The sequence below is a fragment of the Mercenaria mercenaria genome, chromosome 7 (assembly GCF_021730395.1).
Source record: "Mercenaria mercenaria strain notata chromosome 7, MADL_Memer_1, whole genome shotgun sequence".
NCBI lineage: Eukaryota > Metazoa > Mollusca > Bivalvia > Venerida > Veneridae > Mercenaria > Mercenaria mercenaria.
In genome coordinates, this window is record NC_069367.1 from 43,099,640 (window position 1) to 43,114,017 (window position 14,378).

Here is a 14,378-nt window from a genome sequence, read left to right on the forward strand (position 1 = left end):
CGCACGCACGCACGCACGCACGCACACACACACACACACACAAGCAAACACACGAGAACAAAACGAACAAATAAAGGAACACAGTGGGGCACCGCCTTGGAACGGTCAGTGGCAAAAGCACCACTGGGGAGCTTAAAACTGTTTATGGTGCGCACCTAACCTCACTCTTACCCCCACCATGTTCCGGAACAGTGTAAATAAAAGGGCCCCAGGTGAATCTCTAACACACGCAATGGAAACAGAAGACATGACACGTAAAATACAAAAATGCTCCAGTATTATCATATAAAAAGCAAACCTAAAGAACCCAAAACACATATACTCAATGCCTTTGCAGGAGACAGAGCATCAAGAGGTACACCCTCTTAGACCCGACGAAACAGGCCAGAAGACAGAAATCAAAACAGTCCTAGTGGGATTTAAAAACTGCTTATTACAGAGTCACCCCCATCTTTCGTCAGACACAATCAACGAGGGAAGCGTAACGTCCAGAGGTAAATGGGTCGAACACTAAACATGCGGTATGTATCAAAACAGGGGGGTCGTAACCTCTTTTATTGAAACGTTTAATGATTTTACCAAATTTTACGAAGTTTGTAAACCACATCCCCATAAAAATCAGGTTTTGAAATAACTTCTCGCAGAAGTGTCTTTAAATTGCTAGTGAATTTTAAAACCAAATCAGAATTACGATAGTAAAATTTAGCAAACTATTTACGCAATTTGTAATAGCGGTAGCCTTGCTAAAGAAGTTTATTTATAATGTATTGATTACGTTCATTGAAATCCTCAACATGACTACACGCTCTGTCAGACAACTGCCAAGACGAAATGTTCTCCGCAACAGAAAGTTGCTGTTAACTTCATAGGAAACGTAAAAGAAATCCAGGCGACAATATGTCATAGAAAAACTCATTATTTCGTTTTAATGAGATCCGGAAAATATCAACTAAATCACCTGATTATCAACATCTGCCACCAGCTTTGCGCCTCTGTAACATAATCAACTCATTGTTTATCAAAATTATGTAGAGATACAATTCACAGTTATTGTAAGTTTTGGGAAGAAATGTTCATGGCATGTGAATGTACAAACATGCAACATATGGCAGATAATTTTAATTAATTACCTTTGTATCGAATTCTAAACAATATTTAAAACATCATCCTAAAACTGTAATATTTAAAAAGAGAATTTACAGTAGAAGCTGTCAGCCTTTTCTTTTGGTAAGTGATAAATTCTTATATTTGAATAATTCTTTGTGTTATTATTACTTACTACTTGAAGGATTAAATGAGAATCTGTTGAAAAATCTTCATCAATTTTTACGTTTTAGAAGTGAGCGTAAGTGAAAGTTTATGCGCAGCAGTCTAAGTTCCTAGCCATTTTAGAGTATTTACCTATATTCCGTTGTATCACATATGCACACATGTGTACGTTATTTGTATGTAAATACTGTTAACAGAATGTGTACAACAAATAAGTTTGTAAAGTGAACTCAAGTTTTTTTCATTTTTTAATAAAAAATATTCGTCCTAGTTCTAGAATGAAGAAACAGACCTTTTTTTAATTTGAAAAGTCACCGGAAGCAACCGTTTCTATTTGTTTATTCTACAGATTTCTACGGCTCCCTGGACCCCCGCCAGGTGAAGCGATTACCCCTCCCATCACTCCCTCCCTCTAATTAATGTCAAAAACATTAGTTAAGTAGTTCATGTATTTCAATCACGTGTAGCAGATATATTTGATTCTCTTTAAGAAATTGCTTACAGAATTTTACTTAAATAAACCCAAATTTTCCTCGTCTACTATTCATTTATCTTACCTGATAACTTGAATAAGTTTAGTATAAAAAAAAATTGTTTTAAGAACAACTGAGAAGACCGTAAGTTGATAAGTTGATTTGAAATACGTATTCATTTCCAAGGATTCAGTACTAAATTACTGCTCATAATTCTATAAGAACGCATTTGTTCTCCATTTAGTACGTGTAGAAGTATATTCAAACCAAAAGCTAATACAACTTATTAAAGAAACGTACTTTTGACAACAAATGCTCCCGAAATATCATTCAGCAATGATGCACGTGCCTCACATTCTGCCGAGGCCATACTGCACGCCATTTCGAATTTGAGATGTAACAGTGGCATCAACTAGATTTAAAAACTAGCAACTCTAACGAGCACTTTGGTATATAACATGCGTTCGCAAACCGCCTACTCGCAGTTTTAAGCGACTTTTATGGTTTTATTTCTTATAGTATAGGATCAATTCACGGAAGAACTGATTTACTATGACACACAGCCAATCGTTTTCCGCATAGTAAAGTCATTCGTTTTGACAGGAAAACACATGGAGTCGTGTTAGTATACCTTAGAAAAAAGAATGTTACCTTTTATCATTTGATTTAAATCATGCTATTGAATGTTAATTAATTCCTAGTGACGCTTACAAAAATCATAAAAAGAACAATTACTTGCTGTGATACATTTTATATAACGCTTTAAATATGTATATATAATTTACAGCTGTTGCAAAGTAAATTCATTGCCGCTGAAAGAAAGCTACAGATATGGATAGGGATAAATGTACATACTTTATTCAGCTTTTGGTAAGACGTTTTTTTTTTATGTATTGACTATCTTGATTTCCTTTTATATGTATGTGTTTATTTTATTTTCAAATTAAAGTTTGTGAACAGTCGAAGGCCACTAAGGTTTAACCTATGATACTGAACATTTACCGTTTATATTAATACTAAGTAGTACATTATAATTTAGAACATTGACCTCATTTGGTCTGTTCTTTTCTTGATTTTAATAGAACTACTTGAACATAATCGGTTGTGTAAGACGTAACTCTGTTATACGGGATACATGTTCCTTAAATCATATATTAGTATGTGAAATAGCTATTGAAATGTTTGAACAATTTATTATTTAGTCAAATCGTACCTGATATTTTGAATTTTCGCACGATAGCTGAATGTTTTTTTCTCAATTATATCCGTCTTTATCGACTAAATTAAGATATTAAGAAAAAAAACTGAATAGGTAGTACAAAAATGATAACAGATGTTTTTGGTTTGTGTCATATGTGGTAGACACGTACCCAATTTATCTCAGATATCTATATGCATATTTAATATGAAAATGACAACGATAGATAATAGATACGAGTTCAAGTTAGAAGGATTCGAGTTGAATAAGTCATCAATGCAAGATGACCAGTTCGATTACGAATTGGCTAAGGTACAAGTTGACTGACTGACTTTCCTGTTTACAAAGTATTGAGATGTATATCTGACATGTAGTTATGCAATGCGGAAAACCAGCAAATGAAATAAAATTTCGTATTAGAAACGTTGAATATAATCATTTTCATCACATGCAGAATCATATATTTTCAACATTTTTCCAGATAGTGTTCGGTTGTAGTTGCCTAGTACTGACAGATGCACAGCCGCTACGTAAGTGTTATTTCCTCAGAACATAAGAGAATAGAAATATGATAAAAAGCATGGTACAAGATATCAAATAATCTACATCAAACTAATCTAACTTGAGTTTCTTTTTCCTGGAAACATGTGGCATAAAATAATTCAAAGCTAATTATTCCGTTGTCTAAACGTTCCAGTCAACTGTGTTGCGCTCTTGGAACCTGGTTATTCAGACGCTCAGCTATTGTAGAGAACAGTTCTGGTGTTCAAACTCAAACTGTAATTAATAACAACAATGAACACATTCAACATTGATCAAATAATGCAAGATGAATCAATGTGAGAGCTTTAATCGATTTATTTTCTTTTAAGTATGATATAATACTCCTTCTGTATTACATTGAAACTTAGTTGAGCATGATATCAGTCTTTTCAAACACCAGCTGCCTGCCTTGACAGCATACATCAAGTGCCATATGGTAGCTGTCAAAGGCTACCCCGTACTATGTCTCAGTGTAATTATTACATTTAATGATTCTTTGAGATCATTGAGTATTTGTGACCTGTAATCCACTGCTCGCTGTCTTGTTCCTCCATTTTGATTCTGTGTTTATAACATTTCAGACTTTACTCGTAATTATTCTTCTTTGACTTGGCAATATAACCCATAGACATGTTGATTTGTATTTGAAGCAACCCGTCTGCTATGTTTTTATCTTTGACTTACTTTAAGATGAAGAGCTCTGGCTATATTTGATTACTCTGTGCGATTACTCATGAAGTCTACCCTTATTTTTTTCTAGTTTTCCTTGGACTATTATGCAGCACTTTTGCAACTTTATTTATATTTTAAATTTAGTTAAGACATGTTGTTACATGTTATCGGGGAGAAAAAATTATGTTAACTTCCAATGCAAAAACGTTAGATATTCGATTTTTCTCTGAAACTGAACTATTTCTTATATAGTCTGTATCTAGTCAAACTATACTATATGAAATCTTCACGAATAACATGATCTTCCATGAACCAATCTCATGAACCGACCCTTTATAGATCTGTACTTGTTTTGCTGAGCTGAGCGGACGGATTCAATGAAACTTAAATATCACAATTTTTTGTATTACGTTAATTATGCAGTTACAATGAACATTTGTGTTTGCAATAGAACGGTGTGAATAAAAGTAGATGTATGCTTTTATACAAAACCTGGTCTCTAAAATGTTATGAGTAAAATCGTTGTGCCTGTGCCGAAATGCAGACAATATATTCACAACTACTTTCTTACTTTTTCCAGAACAATGCGAAAAGTCGTGCACCAGTGATGCGACATGCCCACAATACAAATGTGTTTATAATGATCATTATGGAAGAAAAACGTGCCAGTCAATGTGTGGAGGAGGAGGGTAGGAGTGGGAGATTGGTGGAATGTGAGGATTTTTTGAGGAGGGAAATAACTGTAAATAACACAGTGACAAGATAACAAATAGATTATCATTTGAACATGTTCAGGTTCGTTTTTAACTCCACAATAATAAATGTCCAGTCGCTATATTCTTATGTTATCTATATTAATTCATGAAAAGATGACAAAAGATGATTATGGATTTTTTGCCTGTCTATAATCCATTTGTCTAGAATGTCAAGAATACCGAGACAGCTTCATACACTTGTACATTTTTTGTTGATTTATTGACATTTCAGAGTGAAATATGACTTGTTTTTCATAGTGCACTATTGTTATTTATTATTAGCAGTATTATTATTACTACTATTGTTACACCAGATTGATATAGCGCCCTTTTCATGATAAACACGTTCAAAGGCGCCTTACATATAGCAAACGCAGATACAAAGGGCGCGAAGTTCATCTTCTACTAGTATAGTCACAGAGCGATCTGAATCCCTAACATGCGTATTGGCAAAAGAATGCATGACATGTGAAACGCCACAATTCTTACATAAACTTACATATGAATTGTGTGCAATAAAATCGTCAATAGTCTTCGTATACCTAAATAATCAAACATATCAGTTTTCGCGTTATCCCTTCAAAGTGTTCTCTCTGCACGGAAAAATCACATTTGGGTACTTGCTATCCATGACCTAAATGCTGCAAAGAAGTCTCACCTTAGTATAGTTTGAAACAATGACAACTTTTAGAACCAATGGCTATTCAACTGACCAAGTATTTACTTGCGATCATTTTCATAAGCAAAAATAATATACTATAGGAAAAGTCACAGAGACTTAGGTCATAAGAATAAGACTGGCAATATACAACATTATAATGTTGGTAATGTACAATAATTTATGCCTTGGGCGTTTACTTTGATTGTAAGTACTTTATTTTTATTTATAGAACTTGCCTATAATGGTACCCAGGTTTCACTTACATCAGGCTACCAGTCCTAGAGCTATCCTCTTAGTCCTGAGCGCCAAGCGATGAAGCAACGAGTACAAGGTTTTACGTTTTTAGCATAGCGTCGTCTCGGACCGAGCCCTCAAGCTCCCTCACTTAGTGCAGGCGCTCTACCATCTAGGCTATGTAGATGGTATGGAAAAGGGTTGAACACCAAACACGCAGTGTCTCGAAACAGTCGTTTCATAAATTGTTTAAATAAAACTAACCGAATACAGCTGGAAATTGCCATGACCAAAAATCATGTGAAGTTTGTAAACAACATCCCCATGAAAATCATGGTTTGCTTTAACTTCTCGCAAAAGTGTATTACTGTCTAATTTCAAAACAGATCTTAATAACGACTGTAAACTTTAGGAAATATTGACGTAATTTATAGTAACGGCAGCCTCGATGTTAATAATTACTTGTAATGTATTGTTTATGATTATGTTCATTGAAATTCCCAGCATGACTAGATGCTCTGGCAAATCTAATTAATCGACAAATATTTATCCCAATAAGATGTTGCTCTGGTACACCGCAATCCAAATATAGGCGAAATTTATTATTTTAAAACAATTGTCTCAATAGTATTTTTATATAAATACTATAAAGTCCTGATGTTGCATGAAAAACAAAATTGAAGGCCTATCCACTATTCATTTCACGAACGCTGTAATATGACCGCCGGGCCTCCGGCAAAAAGTGTGTGTGTGTGTTCGGGTTTAACGTCTTTTTCAACAATTTTTCAGTCATATAAACGACGGTGTCTACTTGTAGCAGTGAGCACAATGCCCAACTTTATAGTGCTGTCTCACCGGAATATCACGCCGTAGACACGTGACATGATACTCCACCCAGTCACATTATACTGACACCGGGCTGACCAGTCCTAGCACTACCCTCTTAATGCTGAGCGCCAAGCGAGGAAGCTCCGGCAAAAAGTGACAAGTTATCAAGTAGTATATATTATCATACCTCATTTTAAATGTTTGTGCAAACTCCCATAAAACAAAAGTAAGCTATTCTGTTTCTATCAGAAAGCTGTCATTTTTACCATTTTTACGGCGGATTGATCATAGGATGGCCGTTCCGGTAGGTTGGCATACACGGAATTTAAAGTTGCATGAAAACGTACCTTTTTGGGAAAAAAAGCCGGTGTGCGAGATAAAATCGTTGTGAATGGTCTGAAGTGCTGAGAATTGCTGAGACTGTTCAATTAAGAAATAATAAGTTCCCAAACGTGGTTTATCGTAGAATAACCCGAGCTTTGAGTTCTTATGCGTAAGAATATATCACGAATGCCGTAGGCCTGAGTGATATATTGTTTCGCATAAGAACGAAACACTCGGGTTATTCTATGATAAATCACACTTGGGAACTTATTATTTCGATTCTAACACGACATACTAGTATCAACAGTGTTAGAAAAAGATGGTAACTACTTTTTACGACCGCGCTACGCACCTGGATCGGATGACGTCATTGCACGCGAGTGGTATATTGCAGAATAACCCGAGATAGATTTTGCTCTACATGTATGTAGGTTATTTGCTGGTCGTGTTAGAATAACTATTATTTTAATGATGTATTTGCTGCTAAGTCTGTAGCATCTAGTACCGTTTGGACAAAATTTTGCTATGAGAGATGCTGTGAGGTTTGAACGATTCACAAATATTTTCAATGCAAAACAGCACAGCAACGATATACATGTTCTTATATACTTGATTTTTTTTTAATTTTTGATTTCTTTCTACAAAAGTTTCACAACAATTTGTGACATAATTATAAGTAAAATGCGTTCTTCTTTTTTGTTCGATCAAACAATTTACTGAGTTTTCAATGCCATTTAGTCTCTTTTAAATGCAAGAACTGTGTAATTTGGTGATTTTGTATTATCTGTAAAGGATTTATCTTTTTTAGAGAATATATTGATATATTAAATGAAGCAATCACTATAATTTGAAGTTCATTGATAAATGGAATATATTACATGACTGCCTTTTCATACTGAATTTATTAAAGGTCCATTACTAAAACCCGAACGAGTATTATATGAAAACCAGAGTTTGTAGCTGAGACTTCCTATTTACTGAAAATATGGCCCACTGCATCAGATCTGACCAAATAGTCATGAATATGTTCAAGAATAACTAACAAATAAACAGAAAATGTTGCCTATGTCAAACCGAAAGTATGTTTTCCGACTGCTTACGAACCCGTCGAGCATCTTCGGATTTTTTCGGAAGAATCCTCCGAAACGAGGCTATAATTTATAAATAGATGCAAAATATATTATATATAAAAGTAGTCGCAACTTGACCGCGATGGTTGACCTTAGGCTGATTATTCATACTGATTATTTCATTGTAGAAATAAAGGGGTGCTTAGGGTAGCCATGTATATTTATATTGAATTAGTTTGTATACAATGTACTCCTTTTCAATAATAGGTTGTGCCTCATTATGTATTATAATACAAAGGTCAACCATCGGGGTCAAGTTGCGTCCACTATACCCAAACGATAACGTGATGTTTACAAACTTAGCACATGGAATTCAACAATTTTGTAACTCACAAAACCTTCATGAAAATCATTCTTATAATACAGGTAATAAACGGCTATACTACAAGTTTGCGGGAGGACAATTCAGGCCCTTCCCGAATAAAAGTGTTTTTACAACTTCGTCTGCAAACTTTTTCAGTTAATCTCTTTTCAGTATAGTTTTAATAATATAAATGAATAACTGTCTTACACTGCCGAAACAAAATGTGATTGAAATTTACCTAAATACACTGATTTATGTACATATGGCTACATTAATTTAATAAGATTTTAGACATTAAACACATTGTCTTGGCCTAGTATATGTCACTGTCAATTTTAAACATTAATTTTATACATTTCATATTTTTCGTGCAAGTCGTGTATAATTACCATCATGGAAATACAGTTATTTTGTCGCGCGTCTTTAAACGGATATTCGTTTGAAACAATTTTAAAATCACGTGATCCCGGAGAATTTCCGACCGATTACGGAAAAACGATAAACATGAAAGTAGGACAAAATGACCACACATGTCAGTCTAAGAAAATACAGAAACAATCATTTGTTTCTCTGTTCTTGTGTTGATTTCAAGAGAATATTGCACGGCTATCATAATGTTTAGTACTATATTACAAAATGTGTAGTCTTTTTTTTAAGATTTATGTCTATTCATTTGTCTTTATTTTGCATCTTTAAAGTTTGAACAAAATCTCAAAGTTTCTCAAAATCAGTTGATAACTTCATACTTCCAGGTTCATTTCAATGTATTTAGTTAAAATCATTAGCCATACAAAACTTCATTATTCTTATACCTATTGATAGTGTTTCGCATCAAATTTAGTCTAATTATATATATATGGATAATCAAATAACTTAATAAGCAGAAATCCTGAAACTAAGCTTTTTATTTCGCATAGTAATAAAGAGAAGTCTTAGGCTTACGTGATATTACATGGAAAACTTTAGTAGCAACGTGTGATATAAATAAAATACACGCATATCGGTGACGTTTTACCCAAAATCTATATGAGAGACGTTGAAGGGGAAGGCGAAGTTTGAAATCTCAAACTCTCTATTATCCCTTTCAGAACGTCTAAGGTTAGGACGGTGTTTTAAAAAATCTCAAAAAGGTATTGTCTGGGCAAAGATTGATGGGCAAAAATATCATATTTGTCTTATATAACACACAATCTGGCCATACCTTAACACATAACATTTTTAATATATAAAAAGATTATTCTCTTGTTTCTTAAATACTTATATAGGTTTTCCATGACAAATAGCAATACAATCTTTAAATGCCAGTGATCTAATATCCGTTATCAATGATAATGACTTTCACTATCTACAACGAACTGTCCAAAATAAAAGCATCGTATGAATGGTACATTATTAATCATTCAAAGTCGACTTCCAGGGGTTTTTATGCCCCGGTGTCTAAGACACTGGAGGCATATAGTGCTTTAACTGTCCATCCGTTACAAAGTCTTTTGTAATAATTAAGCTCCTCCTACAGTTTCCATCCGATTGATATGACACTAACTATTCATCATAACAATGAATAATAATAATAATAATAATAAATTTATCTCAAGAGGATAACATATTTGGCTGTAGCCATTCTAACATATGATCCTCTAACAAAATAATGTGAAAATTCATCTTAAGTACGTAACATAGACAGTGAAGTGAAAGACGTCAAAATAACGTATTATGAACAAATTAATTTTTAGTGGCATAAAACGTATGTAGTTCAATGAACAGAGATTAAAATAAGACAAAATTATGTACAAGTGGTGAAAGAATAAATGTTATTTTAAAACCGCGAAACAAATCTGTAGAAACTCTAATGTGGGAAAAGTACGGGAAAGCGTTGGATTACATTTAAACAAAATAAAACTGTTATTATGTAACACATGCAATAACAGAAATGGAATGTGGGAAAAGTGCGGGAAAGCGTTGGATTACATTTAAAGAAATAATACTGTTATTATGTAACACATGCAATAACAGAAATGGACTAAAGAAAAAAATAATAACACATGATATGAAAATGTTAACATTGCAGTTGGCATGCGTACATTTTTAGATGTTCATATCTGATGATTATTTTGGAATTATGATCATTTTTACTTTGAAATATTACAGCTACACCAGGACATTGTGACCTCAGCTACTCCTACAGTTTCCACCCAACTTAATGTAACATGGTATACATCATCAACATGAAGAGGACATGTGCATATTGCCGGAACATGACAAAAAAAATTCTGAAGTTATAGCCCTTTTTGGACATTAAAATTATAACAACTACATCAGAATAGTTTTTACTCAATTACTTCTACAGTTCCCCTCTGATTAGAATGAGTCATGGAATTATGGTCTTTCTTTGTGCTAATTTTACAACAACATCAGACACCAAGCAAAAGTTTTGTATGAATTTGTTATTGGGTATTTTGTTTCGCTTGCTTTTCATTTCAAGACGCTATTATGATAACCTTTAGTTATTCTTTCACTTTTGTTCGTTGCTTTTATACATTGAGGTATTGAAGTAAATGCTTTGTCAACCTTAAAACTCAAAATCTACAAAAACACTCAAATAAATCTCAAAAACGAAAGGGACACAACTTTGAAATGCCAGTTTTAACAGGCAAAATATATTATTTCCCCTCCAATCGCGCCGCAACTTAAATATTTTCCTCACGTACGTATAAAGCAATACAATTTCAGATAATTTTTATTTCAATCACTTTTTTAAAGTATCCAAAACTGAGTATTTACGATTTTCTTCATGCCAATGTTTCCATATCGTACAGGAAGTCGTAAAGCATATACGTCTAGACGTGCCTATTTAAAAGTACGAAAAGTATCGAGAAATCATTGTAAACTGATCATAATTTACACGAAAACTTTTAGATTTACTAATTATAGAAGCCCTGGGGGGCAATTGATTTCCTTACTTCCCACTTCTGACTTCTAACGTTTGCACTTCTCACTTCCAACTTCTTGACTTCCTTCGTCCTACTTCTAACTTCCGCGGAAATGCGGAAATCAATTGTCCCTCCAGGGCTTCTATAACTAATAGCAAAAGTCGTCCGACCTCAGCATGCTCATTTGACGAAACATTAGTATTTCTATTACTGAATAACAGTCTTATGAAGTTCTCCATAATGAAGCACAATGTATTAAATTTTAAGTTTACGAGAATCGATATGATTCCTAGGAATATGTGGCTGTTGTTCGTTTAGTTTATACTAATTTGTTTTAGCTAGATTGAGATGAAAGCTTCAAGCTTATTGTAACCAATATAACCTGAAAAGTAGATATAATCTGAAAAGTACGGAAGTTAGAAAGTCATGGTCGTGACCTCAGTGGGACTCGAACCCACGACCTCTGGATTGAGCGGCCGACACCTTATCCACTAGACCACCTCTCCCCTCTGCAATTGTTGGTATCTTGGGGTTGATTTTTAACTGTCTCATTTCATTAAAACCTTTGACCGACCTGGACTTTTCTCAAATATGTTCCAGGTCGTTCTGAAATATAATTATTGGTCGTTTAATCCGGTTTTCCTGAAGTCAGGGTTGTACCAGTGTCTATTAATTTCACCACTGCCATTATACAAAGTCATTGCTAAAAGCGTTTACTGAGGTGGGACACCTATTCAATTAGTAAATTTGATAGTTTCTTGAAAATTATGACCATTATTAATAAGATTTCTCGGTATTCCATAAGCACATATACATGTCTACGCTAGTTAACTTCGTATACGAGGTAAAAATACTGATGGTGTGACATGTAGAAAATCGTTAATTCTGAGTTTTGAAATCATTTAAAGGTGATACATTTTCTGAACGCTTATGGATCTTCTATCAGCACAAAATGGGAGCAATTTTCTTTAACTATTTGCTCGAGATAGTAAAGAAGTTGTGTCCTTTAAAAATAAGCAATATTGACATTTACCCACTTAATATAATATCTGCCTGATAAAGCATAGTTTTATCATGAATAAACTGAACTTTTATGTACCCGAAAACCACGTGTTTCAATAGGTCTAATCGTGTAGAATAATACGTTTAAGTCACAATATAGTGAGCTAACTGCTAGTCAGGTAAAAGTTACCATGGCTGACAGCGTAGATGGGAGATCAACATCTAAAGAAGACGGCCTACCAGGTAAAATCTCTAACTATCAATACGAATGTAATGCTTGTTTACAAGATGGACTCACAAAACAAGCAGAGGGATTTTGTCTAGATTGTCAGCACTACCTGTGTGACGATTGTTTCAAATATCACCGACTTCCGCGGCCAGTGCGTCACCATAGATTATTGGATAAAAATGAAATGCCAAAAAGGAAAATATCAAGGGCTTTATCTGAGAACTGTCTTAAACATAAAGGAGAAAGAATAAATTACTACTGTAAAAGTCATGATGCTGTTGGCTGCAACTTGTGCATATTTCAGGAACATCGAAATTGTACAGACATCTGTACCGTTGTCGAAAAGGCAGAAGAATTTAAAGATTCGGATTCAAGCAGAGAAATGTTCATCAAATTAACTGACACAGGAGAAAAGCTTGATAAACAAATGAAAGTAACAAAACTACACATGCAAACTAGTGAAAAGTCTTGGAAAGAAGCCATGTCAAGCATAAACAACTTCCAAAAAGAATTGAATGAGAAAATTGATTCTTTAAAGAATCAGATGATAAAAGAATCAGAACACTGGCAAAATACAACTCGAACGAAGGTAAATCAAATTGAAGTAGACGTAAATAGAGCAAAAGGGGAACTTGATGATTTACAACAAGATTTGCAAATTTTTGAACAAGCAAAATTGTATAATCAGCTTTTCATAGCCACAAACAACGTAAGCAGACAACAAGACGAATTAGAAGAGAAGATGATGCAAATGGAAAGGGAAAATGAAATAAGAAAATATTCTTTCATTCCAAACGAGATGCTCATTAATCTAATGCAAAATGTGGATGCACTTGGTGAAGTATTTACTCAAGACATCGAAAATCCACAGGAGTCTTTGAAAAGCTTCTACAATAATTATTTGGAACATGGCTTTCGCAGATGGATCCCACTCTCGGAAACCAGCGTAATAGTTCTTGATCATATCCGAAACTGCATTCATTTGATAAAAGGGGAAAAAGTCAGTGTAAAGAAACTTACATCTGGACCATGGGACATGACCTGCACAGAAGAGAACATTTTTGCCGTTACATTACCGAGTGAAAGGAAAATACAGATCATGCATATTTCCCATAACTTTTTAGATGAGAATAGAATTAGAGGAGAGCAAGATATCATGGTTGGCTCTCGATGTGAAGGTATTGTATATGCTGAAAATGACATATTTGTTACTTGTTCCAGGCCAGCAAATGTAACACGTCTTGAAATGAATGGCAATGTGAAACAAGTCATTTCATCGGATGAATTCGGGAAAGCGTTATTCGAGCAACCAGCTTACATTGCTTACCACATGGAAACAGATACGCTTTACGTGTCTGACAGACAAACTGGTTCCATTACAGCTATGTCAAGGGAAGGAGACGTTAAGAAGATGTATGAAAATGTGATGAAAATACCAATTGCCTTTGTTCATGACGAGGAAGAGGAAGATGTTTACGTTACTGGACTGAAAGAAAATGGAAGAAACCATAACTTTTGTGTTCTTCAGATATGTATGAGCACTGGGGAAATAAAATCATTATCTACGCTTGATTACCGAGAGTTTATTCAACTGTCTGCAATGCCAATTTTAAAGAAATAATCGACGATTGTCACTGAAACTGAAATATTGTCAATTTCTATTTTTACATGATAAATCGACAATGTGTTATGCAGTCTCAACAAAGACACTCCTGCTTCTTGAGAACATATTAAGGGGAAGATTCTGTACTTAGAATTATAATGTTATTTGCAGTTAATATACATATAAACAATTACGAAAACTATTGATTTGAGACAGAAAAGCA

General features: G+C 34.1%; 1 protein-coding gene and 1 long non-coding RNA gene across 2 annotated transcripts; both read left to right on the forward strand.

The window, feature by feature from the left end:
• The first annotated feature begins 2,541 nt into the window (after nt 1-2,541).
• Nucleotides 2,542-4,972, forward strand: LOC128558806 (uncharacterized). The gene is made up of 3 exons (XR_008371931.1): nt 2,542-2,612; nt 3,422-3,470; nt 4,736-4,972. It is a non-coding gene; the product is annotated as an uncharacterized LOC128558806 (long non-coding RNA).
• Nucleotides 4,973-12,514: 7,542 nt separating this feature from the next.
• On the forward strand, nt 12,515-14,173 carry LOC123555883 (probable E3 ubiquitin-protein ligase MID2). Its single transcript, XM_045346472.2, has one exon. The coding sequence runs from the start codon at nt 12,515-12,517 to the stop codon at nt 14,171-14,173; it is 1,659 nt and encodes a 552-aa protein (XP_045202407.2).
• Nucleotides 14,174-14,378: the final 205 nt, after the last annotated feature.

Coding starts and splice junctions, on each gene's coding strand:
- LOC123555883 (XM_045346472.2), top strand. CDS start 12,515: ATGGCTGACAGCGTAGATGGGAGATCAACATCTAAAGAAGACGGCCTA.